Source organism: Haliotis rubra, unplaced genomic scaffold, assembly GCF_003918875.1.
Source record: "Haliotis rubra isolate DU_JTF1 unplaced genomic scaffold, ASM391887v1 Scf144, whole genome shotgun sequence".
NCBI lineage: Eukaryota > Metazoa > Mollusca > Gastropoda > Lepetellida > Haliotidae > Haliotis > Haliotis rubra.
The window spans coordinates 674310-690754 of NW_025765381.1; the positions used below are offsets into that span (position 1 = coordinate 674310).

Consider the following 16445-nt stretch of genomic DNA (forward strand, 5'->3'; position numbering starts at 1 on the left):
ACTGCCATGATCAATAACGAGGCGTTTTTATAAACATGCCTTAAATCTACTACAAGCCTCAAAATTAGGAACATATTGTCTATTAAGCTAAAATAAGGTAAACATGTTTTCTCAGCTTTAAACACTGATTAATGTTAAAAATATGTATTCTTCTCTATGTAAACTTGCAATCGTCCTAAAGATGTGAAAAATTGGTTAGGATTGGTCTTCAGTAACCCATGTTTGTCGTAAGACTCGACTAACGGGATCGAGTGGTCAGGCTCGCTGACTTGGTTGACACATGTCATCGCATCCCAGTTGCGTAGATCGATGTTCATCCTGTTGATCACTGGATTGTCTGGTCCAGACTCATTTATTTACAGACCGCCGCCATATAGCTGAAATATTGCTGAGTGCGGCGTTTAACAACAAATCAACCAATCACTCGTCCTAAATGTATTTCTGGTGCATAATGTAGGAACTAGTTGCTTGACTAAGAGCAATTCCGAATTGAAACATACCATAGCATAAAATAGCATAACATAACTAAGACCTTGAAGCATTTTCAATTTGTTGAAGAATACTTCATGTTTATTTATAACCCTTGTACTGGTCTAATGGAAACATTTCTAAGAAATATTACAAATAACTAACAAGACCTAAATTATGTATTATGTTGTCATCTGTGAACGAGATTTTGATACAAAATATTGCTAATGTTTATTCATCATGGATTGTACAAAAGAATTACAGCTGTCACTGATATGTGAACCAGACCTCTCTCCATGTAACCATCATTGTTACCGAATAAAGAATTGAATATGGACAACATTTATATGCATTAGGGAACGAAGTTGTGTATCAAACTTTGAACGTATATAGTCAGCAACAAATCAGCTAAACCCTAGCGCGTCTATTGTGCGTTTAAGAACAAACACACTCGCTAACAACAGCCTACTACACTTATAGTTATACCCTGAAAAGTACACGGAGCTGCAAAATGACTCATCGATTTTTAACTCGCGTCTCCGGCTAAGTGAAACAGAAACCACTCCGAACTCTGATGCACAAGTAGTTCTGCAGATTCTGTATATTTACACAACGTAGGGGACCAATCGGGTAACCTTAGCAGGTAAAACAAGGTAAACAGACATGTCGCAGATTAAATTGTCTCAATCAAATAAGGTTTTCTGGATGAAATGAGGTCCAAATTCGGCATCCATTTCTTTTTTCGGTGTCCAAGAAATTACGCAGGGGCTCAAATTGACGGAAAAAATGTACTTATACGAATTCCAGCTCCCGGAGTTTCGGGAAGGCATATTTCATAATCATAGAAATTATTATCCCATGGCCCTCGAGGAAGTGGCTGTCTTTGACAACAACAGTAATCATGCAGTATGAGCGACGTTCGGTCGCCTCTCCCCGGATCGGACAGCATCTGGTTTGTGTCTCAGTATGGGTTAGAGTGCTGTTTAATCTGTAGTGTCCCCCCCAGGGTCCCGATAAACCTATATACTTGAACCGTATCAAAGTAGACACAGAAGCTCTCAGATGTGCAAGGAGATAAGCTGGCTTAAGAGAGCTTCCTACTGTAAGGCTCGTCACAGATCATGCATAATGCATAATGAATAATATGTTGTTTCTAAAATGACGCCTATAGCCATATTGTAATGACTGGTCGACAATCACAACGGCTGATATATGAGCTAGTGAGAGAGTGGAGGAGCGAGTGAAAATAGTGAACATCATCAGCTGATATCTTGTATTGGGGATTCTACTTTCTCAGTAAAGTACACTCAGATTCAATACCTTTTGGGTTGAGACCTACCTGGGATTCGAACCAGTACTCTCAGAGAGGCATGTAATCGCCAGAGCACAATGACGTATCAAGAATAAGACCCCCACATTAATTTGTTGATTGCCTTTTTTTGTCTTCTTGGTTGTACAAACTAGTATAGGTTAACCACGACCAACAGTTCTTTTTCGAATTTGAAATCTAGAAAGTTCTTTGACTGAAGTGAAGTAAGCGTACATTGTCTCTTTGATTCGTAGAGGGTCAGAGGAACACCTTGCATGTCACAGTGACCCCTCTACAGAGATGCAAAATGTGTCATGGAGGCTGATAGAGAAATAATTGTCTGACTAACTGGGAGAGAAAACCGTTGCCATGTGTCACAGTGACTGGTATACAGAGACAATTGTCGTGTGTCAAAGTGAGTGGTATAGAGAGACAACTTCCTATGTCATAGTGACTGGTATAGATAAACAAGTGTCCTATATCACAGTGACTGGTATAGACAGACAATTGTCCTGTGTCATAGTGACTGGTATAGATAGAAAATTGTCCTGTGTCACAGTGTCTGGTGTAGATAGACAATTGTCCTGTGTCATAGTGACTGGTATAGAAAGACAATTGTCCTATATCACACTGACTGGTATAGAAAGACAATTGTCCTGTGTCATAGGGACTGGTATATATAGACAATTGACCTGTGTCATAGTGACTGGTATAGATAGACAATTGTCCTGTGTCATAGTGACTGGTATAGATAGACAATTGTCCTGTGTCGTAGTAACTGGCATAGAAAGACAATTGACTTGTGTCATAGTGATTGGTATAGACACACAATTGTCCTGTGTCATAGTGACTGGTATAGATAGACAATTGTCCTGTGTCATAGTGACTGGTATATATAGACAAGTGTCCTATGTCACAGTGACTGGTATAGAAAGACAATTGTCCTATATCACACTGACTGGTATAGAAAGACAATTGTCCTGTGTCATAGGGACTGGTATAGGTAGACAAGTGTCCTATATCACAGTGACTGGTATAGAAAGACAATTGTCCTGTGTCATAGGGACTGGTATATATAGACAATTGTCCTGTGTCATAGTGAATGGTATAGATAGACAATTGTCCTGTGCCGTAGTGACTGGTATAGAAAGACAATTGTCCCATATCACAGTGACTGGTATAGATAGACAATTGTCCTGTGTCACAGTGATTGGTATAGATAGACAATTGTCCTGTGTCATAGTGACTGGTATAGATAGACAATTGACCTGTGTCATAGTGACTGGTATAGATAGACAATTGTCCTGTGTCATAGGGACTGGTATAGGTAGACAAGTGTCCTATATCACAGTGACTGGTATAGAAAGACAGTTGTCCTGTGTCATAGGGACTGGTATATATAGACAATTGTCCTGTGTCATAGTGAATGGTATAGATAGACAATTGTCCTGTGTCGTAGTGACTGGTATAGAAAGACAATTGTCCCATATCACAGTGACTGGTATAGATAGACAATTGTCCTGTGTCACAGTGATTGGTATAGATAGAAAATTGTCCTGTGTCACAGTGACTGGTGTAGATAGACAATTGTCCTGTGTCATAGTGACTGGTATAGAAAGACAATTGTCCTATATCACACTGACTGGTATAGAAAGACAATTGTCCTGTGTCATAGGGACTGCTATAGAAAGACAATTGTCCTATATCACAGTGACTGGCATAGAAAGACAATTGTCCTGTGTCATAGGGACTGGTATATATAGACAATTGTCCTGTGTCATAGTGAATGGTATAGATAGACAATTGTCCTGTGTCGTAGTGACTGGTATAGAAAGACAATTGTCCCATATCACAGTGACTGGTATAGATAGACAATTGTCCTGTGTCACAGTGATTGGTATAGATAGACAATTGTCCTGTGTCATAGTGACTGGTATAGATAGACAATTGACCTGTGTCATAGTGACTGGTATAGATAGACAATTGCCCTGTGTCATAGTGACTGGTATAGATAGACAATTGTCCTGTGTCGTAGTAACTGGCATAGAAAGACAATTGACCTGTGTCATAGTGACTGGTATAGACACACAATTGTCCTGTGTCATAGTGACTGGTATATATAGACAATTGTCCTGTGTCATAGTGACTGGTATAAATAGACAATTGTCCTGTGTCATAGTGACTGGTATAGATAGACAAGTGTCCTATATCACAGTGACTGGTATAGAAAGACAATTGTCCTGTGTCATAGTGACTGGTATAGAAAGACAATTGTCCTGTGTCATAGGGACTGGTATATATAGACAATTGACCTGTGTCATAGTGACTGGTATAGATAGACAATTGTCCTGTGTCATAGTGACTGGTATAGATAGACAATTGTCCTGTGTCGTAGTGACTGGTATAGACAGACAATTGTCCTGTGTCATAGTGACTGGTATATATAGACAATTGTCCTGTGTCATAGTGACTGGTATAGATAGAAAATTGCCCTGTGTCACAGTGACTGGTGTAGATAGACAATTGTCCTGTGTCATAGTGACTGGTATAGAAAGACAATTGTCCTGTGTCGTAGTACCTAGCATAGAAAGACAATTGTCCTGTGTCATAGTGACTGGTATAGATAGACAATTGCCCTGTGTCGTAGTGACTGGTATAGATAGACAAGTGTCCTATATCACAGTGACTGGTATAGAAAGACAATTGTCCTGTGTCATAGGGACTGGTGTAGATAGACAATTGTCCTGTGTCATAGTGACTGGTATAGATAGACAATTGTCCTGTGTCGTAGTAACTGGCATAGAATGACAATTGACCTGTGTCATAGTGACTGGTATGGACAGACAATTGGCCTGTGCCATAGTGACTGGTATAGAAAGACAATTGTCCTATATCACACTGACTGGTATAGAAAGACAAGTGTCCTGTGTCATAGGGACTGGTGTAGATAGAAAATTGTCCTGTGTCATAGTGACTGGTATAGAAAGACAATTGTCCTGTGTCATAGGGACTGGTGTAGATAGAAAATTGTCCTGTGTCATAGTGACTGGTATATATAGACAATTGTCCTGTGTCATAGTGACTGGTATAGATAGACAAGTGTCTTATATCACAGTGACTGGTATAGAAAGACAATTGTCCTGTGTCATAGGGACTGGTGTAGATAGAAAATTGTCCTGTGTAATAGTGACTGGTATAGAAAGACAATTGTCGTGTGTCATAGGGACTGGTATAGAAAGTCAATTGTCCTGTGTCGTAGTACCTAGCATAGAAAGACAATTGTCCTGTGTCATAGTGACTGGTATAGATAGACAATTGACCTGTGTCATAGTGACTGGTATAGATAGACAAGTGTCCTATATCACAGTGACTGGTATAGAAAGACAATTGTCCTGTGTCATAGTGACTGGTATAGAAAGACAATTGTCCTGTGTCATAGTGACTGATATATATAGACAATTGACCGGTGTCATAGTGACTGGTATAGATAGACAATTGTCCTGTGTCATAGTGACTGGTATAGATAGACCATTGTCCTGTGTCGTAGTGACTGGTATAGACAGACAATTGTCCTGTGTCATAGTGACTGGTATATATAGACAATTGTCCTGTGTCATAGTGACTGGTATAGATAGAAAATTGCCCTGTGTCACAGTGACTGGTATAGATAGACAAGTGTCCTGTGTCATAGTGACTGGTATAGAAAGACAATTGTCCTGTGTCGTAGTACCTAGCATAGAAAGACAATTGTCCTGTGTCATAGTGACTGGTATAGATAGACATTTGCCCTGTGTCATAGTGACTGGTATAGATAGACAAGTGTCCTATATCACAGTGACTGGTATAGAAAGACAATTGTCCTGTGTCATAGTGACTGGTATAGATAGACAATTGTCCTGTGTCAAAGTGACTGGTATAGAAAGACAATTGTCCTGTGTCATAGGGACTGGTATAGATAGACAATTGCCCTGTGTCATAGTGACTGGTATAGATAGACAATTGTCCTGTGTCATAGTGACTGGTATAGAAAGACAATTGTCCTATATCACAGTGACTGGTATAGAAAGACAATTGTCCTGTGTCATAGGGACTGGTATATATAGACAATTGTCCTGTGTCATAGCGAATGGTATAGATAGACAATTGTCCTGTGTCATAGTGACTGGTATAGATAGACAATTGTCCTGTGTCATAGTGACTGGTATAGAGAGACAATTGTCCTGTGTCTCATTGACTGGCAGAGAGACAATAGTCGTGTCTCATAGTGACTGGTATATAGATAGACAATTGTCCTGTGCCAAAGTGACTGGTATAGAGAGACAATTGTCGTGTGTCAAAGTGACTGATTGGGAGAGATAAATGTGTGTGACTTCTGGACTGACTGATATATGTTTCATAGTAACATGTAGAGAGACAATTGTCATGTGGCACAGTGACTGGTAGAAAATGTCGTGTGTGACTCTGGCTGTTGTAATGAGAATAATATCTGTGTGTGTAGTGTCTGGTGGAGAGACAGAATTGTGTGTCACAGTGACATGTGGAGAAACAGGATTGTGTGTCACAGTGACTAGTGGAGAGACAGGATTGTATGTGAGAATATCCGGTGGAGAAAGAGAGTTGTTGTATGTCGCAGTACTTGTTGAAAAGAGAAAAAAGTTGTTGTGTTTCACTGTTACTGGTAGAGAGACTACGAATAAGAATAGCCGTCCTTGGAAGCTACAAGAGTGATGCGTCTGGGCCAGATGAGGGGCAGGGAATAGAGCCGTATCTCATCCTGGGATCTGATGTGCTGCAGAGAAGTTTAATCACGGAGCGGGATTAAGGAGATGCTGCAGATTCACATCAACTTGGCTCTGACTGCTGACTTCGTGATTGTCAATAAACACGTGAGGTCTCCGTAACCGATGTCACTGGAACTGTGACCTCGGTGTATACAGTGTACACAATCAGTTCTATCCTATGTTAGACTGAGTGGGTGAGTGACTGAATGAAGTTTTACGCCGCTTTTAGCAATATTCCAACTTATCACGGCGGGGGAAACCAGAAATGGGCTTCAAACATTGTACCCGTGTTGTGGAATGGAACCCGGGTCTTTGGCGTGACGAGCCAACGCTTTAACCACCAGGCTGCCCCAGAACCCTGTCCTATGTTAGAAGGAACAACGATTGCATAAATGCGCAGTAAGCTGGTTATCTTGAAGCTGTTCTCACTAGTCAGTATGTCTTGTAGTGCCATACTGGTTGCAGCGGACATGCGGTACTCACGCATGTCTGTCATCCTAGAAAGGTAATAGCTATCTCTGTCCGCCAGGTGGGTGAGAGCTTTAGGTCTAACGCCACTTACAGGTCTTCAACTTAATGTTTTTGCAAGTAAGTTCAAAGTGTGGCGGTTTTGCCATGTTGGTGTAAATACACGACCATATATATATCTTTTATGGTATTGACAATCTAAGGATCATAATGAAGGGAATCGTGCATTCGAACCTTTGCTAATAGTTTAGGGTATACAACTCTACATAGTGAATACCACTAAATACCACTTACATTCCACAATTGTTAATTCTCCACATTGGAACAATGTCATGGACTTCGCGGACATGTTGTTAATGGCATATCGCGGCTTTCACCGGAGTCTATATATAAAACGTCTAGAATGAATGTAGTGTCGGTGTAGCGAGCAAGTCTGTGTCGTCGCATCCTGAAATGCATCCGAGACTGGTTTAGGTTAATAAATCACCAAGTAAAAGTATTGATTGATAGACGACCCAGTACATCAGCCAAATCGTCCATCTACGCAAAATACATACGCCGCGGCCATTGCGACTATCCGATAGCATCATTTCGTCACCTTTACACACATACTTACCCAGGGGGCCTATCCTGTTTCGGGCCCGGTGGGGAGGTTTCTAAAAAACCTGTCAGACAGTGTTAGGGAAGTCCGTGGAACACGTAGGACGTATATTACAGATATAACACAATACAATATAAAAGATGGCAACCTGAAGTCGGTCTCACAGTAGGGCGTTGTAGACATGGGGCTACATTTTCGCGTGTTGTCGGACAATGGTCGATCGGTACAAGATCTAAAACTTGTCATTTTGTCTGCAAACCGTCAGAGAAATTCTTGTTCGTTTTTATTGGAATCCCAAATGGCTGTCTTGTGGTCATGATGTTCTTCGTCAGCTACAGTATAACAAAGGATAATTTCCATTTTTACAATTTTATTTTGCTATGGACATTTATTGAGAATATGGGCCGATGGTTTACATTCTCCTTCAAGAACATTTCTACTCCTACACTGCGTGAAGTGTATGTGTTTCCGGGGTGATCTTTTCAAGAGTTTTAATCACGTCAAATTGTTTGAGTCGTTACACTCGAGTATGTACTGTAAATTAATCTCGGTGTCATTTCTCTGTGATCCTGCTCTGCTAACACAAGTAATAGGTAGCAACCACCAACGACCATTGCTAGAAAAACAGAGTTCCTTTTTTCTTTTTTTTAATTGCAAAAGATCAAATCATTAGCTTTCATCAAGTGTACTGGGTTACATCCCTATTACACTACCGAGGCCTCTTCCTCCACATCCCCGACTCCCACACGAACACGACCTTAACCATCACAGATGCGGTCTTTCAATTTGCTTCTGTTGTTGTATAAAGCCAAGTTGCACTTCGCTGCTGCTGTTGCTTGGGGTTTAGTTTAAGGGTGACATGGACCAGAGATATGGTCTCTTTGGGCCCAACACTTTAATTGATGTTGGACTATCGTAAATATAAGTGGATATACTGTACCAAGGGAATATCCTTAACATGTATAGAATGTTATACATTGTATACAGTTATTTTGATGAAATGACGGGATCCTCTGCTCAATGAAATAAAGTAAACCAATATTCTGTTTTGTACTCCAGCATTGCCCTTTGACTTAAGTCGTGTAGCATGCTAGAACTCAATGTTGCAGCAAGGGGAGATCGTTTACCTTTCTTGTACACGACAGTTCCGAGATTAAGCGAGAACATTCCAAAGATAATGATGAACAGTTTCAACTGTTTCCACTACATCAGGCTGGGAAAACGTTAAGTACTGTTCAAAGCGCAGTAACATCCAACTCACTCAATCTTTGTAACACAGAGTCATAAATGACAAAATAGCAAGCAAAATGTTAAGCAAACTAAACAAAATACTGTAAAATTAACCTGTTCAAGAAAGAGTGAGTGAGTTTTGTTTTAGCAATATTCAAGCAATATCACGGCGGGGAACACCAGGAATAAGCTTCAAACATTGCACCCATGTGAGGAGTCAAACCCGGGTCTTCGGCGTCACGAGCGAACGCTTTAACCACTAGGCTACCCCACCAACCCAATTTTCAAGAACGAAATGATATAATCCCTCTCCCATCTCCCACCACAAAATGCCCTTATTCCAACTGGCAATGTAGTATAGAGCGTAACCTGGTTAAAACAGAAACCTTAACTCCAGAAATGCCGGACGATATTGCTGTGTTGTCAGAGTTCGTTAATCTGGACTTACTTTTGACTGGACGATTGAATAAGTTGCCGTAATCGTACGGATTGACGAGGTTCTGGACCAAAATGTCTGACATATCGAATCCTTATTCTCTTAGCAACTTTGTAAACTTTTAGATCGTGTTTGACATTTGGAAACAATCTACAGTATTAAACATTTCGTATTGGTTTCATATTTACACAACATCGGTAACCAGACTTCTCGCGAGACGACAGTGGTGGTAGAACTTAAAGGCACAATATCACACCACACTTCTCTAAAAATATATAACGCATTTCTATCAGTAATACTATTAGACCCCAGGGAAGCCCCCATATATTTATTCCAAAAGGGGCGGTGTGGTAGCCTAGTGGTTAAAGTGTTCGCTCATCGCGCTGAAGATCCGGGTTCGATTCCCCACCATTCTCTTCCCACAGAGGTTACTTGTCATTTTGTAGGAAGATATGACAAGTAACCTCTGTGGGAAGAGAATGATTCCCAACATGTGTGAAGACCATTTCTGATGTTCCCCGCCGTAATATTGCAGAAATATTGTTAAAAGCGGCGTAAAACTAAACTCACTCACTATTCCAAAAAATACGTATTTAGATTACAATATGAAATTATTAAATCCGAATCAATTAATGGAACGTTGCATTAAATCCACTCCCGTGCCCTCTGTCGGCCGAACATTATTTCAAACGAACCCCATAGATTTATGTCCCTTGGAGCGCTCTTTACGAATCTCCAACGCATAACTTGTGATTGAAACCAGTTCGGCAAAACACCAACAGCACTGCGTGCGACAGTTTTCGATGTACGAAGCAAATTGTTTATATTCCATATATGGCAAGTGTTCTCTCTTTGGAAGCTATTCGGCTCGAAGTTTCAATTATCGATTTCAGACAAGTCGAAAGGTATAATAAGTCCTTTATTGCATCACTAGGAAGGTAAAGTGAGTGCATGTGTCCCCAATATATACTGTACAAAATAAGTTAGAGATATTGGTATTTTTGTGATTGATATTTTATCAGTGTGTCAATGAATAAATAGATCAGTATTCATAAGTTCAAAATGTACATATATCCCTAACTATTTTTGTCCAGTATATATAACATAGGCCACAATATTGTCGAAAATTTTTGACATTACGCCTTTAAGGTCTCAACGATCGATTAACAAAATATTGTTTACCAGTGACGTCTAAATCTGTAGCTACGATCCTATTCTGAGGAGTGGCATACACGTTCTTAATTACATATTACACATCGTTTCTGCCGAACTGTAAGATTTCATACCCCCGCGGACTGCAGTTATATCGTTCACATTAATCATAAAGTTTTCCCATCAGCTTCAGAGGGAGACGTTTGGCTGACCAAACTTACAAAGTACGTATTTAAAAACAACATGTGTTGAGAAAACAACAGATGCGTTTTCTGTCATATATTGGAATATACTCTGGAAACTGTTACACAACGTTTCGCTAATATAGGAAGGGTTATTTCCCTTATTCGACCATCCTACAGATTCATTTCGAACATTAGTTTGTTTATGAAACAGACAATTATTTAGACCATATATTTTTCATTTTTGAAACACAAGGTACACTACAGACCTACAAGCGTGTACACGGTTCTGACTACTGACATGTGGCCATGGGAGACAATGTGGACGTTCACAAATAACTGTACATTCCTCAATTTTGATTTTGAAACTTCAGTAGTTTGCTTTTGAATGTGTTGTATTGTGTTTTGGGCATAGTATTCGAAAAGTTTTCGTACAGTGAAAATATATTTCTTAAAATGTACCACGGAATAAAACTAGCATCTGCCATTTTGCAACGCTCATATATTATTTAACATCGGGACACGAAACTCGAGTTGAAGCAGTGTTTTCTTATAACTGAAGGATGTACTACCTTGTCATTACGATCTGGTTCCTGGAATCGTGGTACCTTTATAACGGTATGTATGTCGCCCCTCTCAGAAGATTCGGGTTAAAATTGGTCTTCAGCACCGCATGCTTGTCGTAAAAGGCGACTAACTGGATCGGCTGGTCAGGCTCGCTGACTTGGTTGACACATGTCATCGTATCCCAATTTCGTAGATCGATGCTCATGCTGTTGATCATTGGATTGTCTGGTTCAGACTCGATTATTTACAGACTGCCGCCATATAGCTAGAGAATTGCTGAGTGCGGCGTTAAACAACTACCGAACAAACCAAAGAGCCTTTCTCGCTTAGTAGCCATATTGTACGAGCGCTTCATTCAATCATCCTTCGACCTGTGCAAGCCATCGTTTTAAAACTGGACAGAAAATTTTAATATGCATTCGTGCACGTGTATTATGAGTTTCAACATACTTATTAATTATTATATCTATTTGTAACGTTATGCTGGCTCTGCTTATCTATTTTCAAACTGATATGTTGCAATTGATTGTTGCAATTGAATGTTTCACTTGTGCAGTGAGATGCAAATATCGTTGAACGAGAAACATGTTTCCATATCGCGGATACACAACTGCGCTAAATGAAAGGGTTATAAACGGATCAATACTATTTCATTAATGCTTTTGGTAAATATGGACACAATCGTCGCCCGCTGTAAAAGCAATTATTTGCGTTTAAAACCCATTACCAACGTGTGGATGTGCCATAAAAGCGTCCACTGCCCTTTACTGAACGCATGAAATGCAGTTATCAGATTCGTAGCGTAGGGTTCAGTACTGTCCATTACTGGTTCCTGAATCACATTTTCCATTTTATAATAATTCAAGCGTGAACCACCACGCACGCACACATACACACGCACACACACACGCACAAACACTCACGGATAAGCACACAAACATGTATAAGTGTGTACGGCTACGCCTAGTTTTAATGGGGGAAACACTTTTCAAGTAAGTGAATTTATAGCCCTAGAAACGTTTCAGTGAAAAGCTTTAGTATTTGAAGTCTTACTATCAAAAGCTAGGGGCCCAATTCCTTTGCTGAAACTCCGCTCAGATACTTAGTATAGCATGTGACCTCTAACTCATTTACATAAAGTATGTCATGCTTACTTAATACTCAAGAAATTTAACTTAAGAAAATAACAGAGAACACAATCTTCGAAAAACATAACTTCAAAGACAAAAATTCACTAAGACTCACAAATGTTTTCTTATCGCGAGAATATAAAAGATAAAATATGCTATAACAAAGTCAGTAAGTCTCATTTTGACAAATTACATTATAAAGGGACAATGTATAATAATTCCGTGCGCAATAAACCGTTATCAATATATGGTACTTTAATGTCTTTGAAGGGGGCTTTAGGAGTTATACAAGTCCTCTCAGGAATTGACAGGTGTCCGGAGATAAATGGCTTCACACACACACACACACGGTGATATCAGAAATGGGGCTGTGTCAACACGGGACAGAACCAGATCGTGACTGATGGATTCAGAGGTATTTACAATGAGTCACCGAAACACTCGAATCTATTTCAGTCTTTACTATCACACATTACCTCGCTTCAAAATTATTTTATTTAAAGTAAATGACATGATTTAAAATTAATATATTCCAGTTAATGTTTTTAGATTTAGGTATTAAGTCCCACGAATTTTTTTCAAAGAAAGTCATTTGTTGTACACGTATAGCGCGTATATATACATAAAAATACATAATATTAAAATCTTGAAAAGAAGTCGTTTAAACGGAAAAATAACGCGAAGACTGCTTGAAGTACTACGTGTTATTAAGAGGGTTCCAATCGCCTACACAAATTTAATATATTATGTTTAATAGTTCGTTATTTAAACTATCCTGTTAGTATATTTGTGTTTTCATACTTTTACTTTATTTTGACTTATTTTAATAAGTATAGATTGTATTATCATTGTGATGCACTCTGGAAAACCGAGGCCCATGGACATTAATTGAACGTTAATGATTTCCCAGTCTAGTTGCACAAGGATGTCGTGAACGAAACAAGATTATATGAACAGTACTAATTATAAATATTTTAAAACAGCCTCTCATAGTTAATAAAATATATTTTCATTTAGGCTAGAGAGATATGTTTTTATTCTTATTTATTAACAATCGGGAATTATATGGAATTATATTCTCGTCATTATATCGTTTTGTTTGGGTTTTCGTTTTGTTTTGTGTTTAACGCCGCGCTCAGTATATTCCAACTATATGACGGCGGACTGTATAGTCGATTCTGGGGCAGACATTCCAGTGATCAACATCATGAGCATCGATTATAACACTGGATCATGATGACATGTGTAAGCCAAGTCAGCAAGCCTGAACACCCGATCCAGTAAGTCGCCCCTTTCGACAAGGACGGGTTGTTGAAGAAATATGCTAACCCGAATCCTCGTGGTTCTGTTATCATATCATAATATTTATAATCATATAAAACTTATAAGTACTACACCTACCTTTTTCCATGGGCATAAGGTATTACGTCCTTCTACCATTAACCCACCCGGATATTGCCCAAGGCCAGGGAGCGACGCCACACCCGCTGTGACAGACAATGGAGCTATGCAGGCCAACGTTATATGGACTCCCACGATATTATCTCGTAGTTAAATACAAGCGTTTAATCTCCAGTCGCTTCGGGTGGAATTACATCATATTTGTCAGTGTAGTTTGTCCGACTAATCTGAACGGAGGTGACGAAAGAGCAGGAAGCCGGTGAAGTGTTGATTGTGTATTACATCATTGCGCCATACTTCTGCACGTGACAGTTCTCATAGCGTACACGGGGGGATTGGTTTCAGCTACTATATCAGTAGCTGGGTCAGTAGCTGGGTCAGTAGCTCCTTCTTTCTGATCAATTGAACAACCGTATTTCCTCTTCCAGGCGCACTGGGGTGTCTATACTACCGTATTTCCTCTTCCAGGGGCACTGGGGTGTTTATACCACCGTATTTCCTCTTCCAGGCGCACTGGGGTGTCTATACCAACGTATTTCCTCTTCCAGGAGCACTGGGGGGTCTATACTACCGTATTTCCTCTTCCAGGCGCACTGGGGTGTCTATACCAACGTATTTCCTCTTCCAGGCGCACTGGGGTGTCTATACCAACGTATTTCCTCTTCCAGGCGCACTGATGTGTCTATACTACTGTATTTCCTCTTCCAGGCGCACTGGGGTGTCTATACCAACGTATTTCCTCTTCCAGGCGCACTGGGGTGTCTATACTACCGTATTTCCTCTTCCAGGGGCACTGGGGTGTTTATACCACCGTATTTCCTCTTCCAGGCGCACTGGGGTGTCCATACCAACGTATTTCCTCTTCCAGGCGCACTGATGTGTCTATACTACCGTATTTCCTCTTCCAGGCGCACTGGGGTGTCTATACTACCGTATTTCCTCTTACAGACGCACTGATGTGTCTATACTACTGTATTTCCTCTTCCAGGCGCACTGGGGTGTCTATACTAACGTATTTCCTCTTCCAGGCGCACTGGGGTGTCTATACTACCGTATTTCCTCTTCCAGGCGCATACTGATTTCCTCTTCCAGGCGCACTGATGAGTCTATACTACCGCATTTCCTCTTACAGACGCACTGGGGTGTCTATACTACCGTATTTCCTCTTCCAGGCGCACTGGGGTGTCTATACTACCGTATTTCCTCTTGCAGGCGCACTTGGGTGTCTATACTACCGTATTTCCTCTTCCAGGCGCACTGGGGTGTTTATACTACCGTATTTCTTCTTCCAGTCACACTGGGGTGTCTATACTACCGTATTTCCTCTTACAGGCGCACTGGGGTGTCTATACCACCGTATTTCCTCTTACAGGGACACTGGGGTGTCTATACTACCGTATTTCCTCTTCCAGGCGCACTTGGGTGTCTATACTACCGTATTTCCTCTTCCAGGCGTACTGGGGTGTCAAAACCACCGCATTTCCTCTTACAGGCACATCAGTGTGTCTATAGCACTGTATTTCATCTTGCAGACACACCAGTGTGTCTATTCTACCGTATTTCCTCTTCCAGGCACACCAGTGTGTCTATACTACCGTATTTCCTCTTGCAGACACACCACTGTGTCTATACTACCGTATTTCCTCTTCCAGGCGCACCAGTGTGTAAATACCCCCGTATTTCATCTTACAGGCGCACTGATGTGTCTTTACCACCGTATTTCATCTTGCAGGCTCACTGGTGTGTCTATACCACCGTGCTCCCTATGAAGAAATTCTGGTATATAGTAATGAAACGGTATTAAGTGGAGTCATTTTCTAGAGACCTTATATTTCTTTATTGTAGCTTGAGAAATTACTTACATAATTATGGTTTCTACACAGGGTCAAGAAACATTGATCCAGTTGCCCCGATGAATATGTACAAGTACAAGCGGCATATCCTATCATTGCACATAACAGACAATGCCAGTTATGTTTTAAATTTAAGTTTGCAGCAATTATCATTTTTGTGATGAAATATGGTTTAACGTTCCATGCAGTCATTAAGACATATACTACTCACACTTTGCTAAGGATCACAAAATTCACAACTTTACTTAAACGTAGATTTATAATTTGAAACTGTATCCATTTAAAACTGGATAAATAATAATATGGTAACACCTCTTTAGGCAAACAGCCACTTTAATCTAACCTTACGCACTTGATGCATGAGTAACCATAAAAATGTTTCTCATGGCACCAATCAACCATTTTGCAGATCATAGAACGAGTCATGACAAATAAACAATACATGTCAATAGCAGGTATGGGATCCACACGATGCAATGACATACTGAAACCTAGGTTCCATGCTTACAACAAGCTTAGATATTTAAACCAAATTTGACCCCACATAATAGTTTTCTGTTGAATCCATGATTTGATCCTTAGCAAGGTGTGAATAGTATCTTATTGTGGTCGCATGGATAGATGATGATGTGCCGGTTTGGGTAGGAATAGTGGTGTGAAGGTGACCCACTCAAACCAGTACATGTTGTTTGCCTCCAAGACCCAGAGAATATATTATAAACGGAGTCAAGTCTACATTGCCTGGGTCTGAAGTTATGAACTCTTGTGGGTCCTTTTGGATCATAATTATTTACCTTTTTAATTATTTATTTTCAAATAAGAGAACTTTATTTCTGGGACTAACTCTCAGTTTGGATTACAAGCGAT

At 40.1% G+C, this 16445-nt stretch overlaps 1 protein-coding gene across 2 annotated transcripts in view; it reads right to left on the reverse strand.

Annotated features, from left to right (window-relative positions):
- The window catches only part of LOC124269328 (synaptotagmin-15-like), a 118212-nt gene that overhangs the window by 65372 nt on the left and 36395 nt on the right, over positions 1 to 16445 (reverse strand). The window contains exon 1 of one of the 2 annotated variants that reach the window (XM_046704338.1): positions 13726 to 13800. The exons of the other annotated variant lie outside the window; for it this stretch is intronic. Coding sequence (XP_046560294.1) covers positions 13726 to 13741 — 16 coding nt within the window. The 5' untranslated portion in view covers positions 13742 to 13800. Of the gene's footprint in view, positions 1 to 13725; positions 13801 to 16445 lie in introns of those variants that run through there. 2 annotated transcript variants of the gene reach the window in all.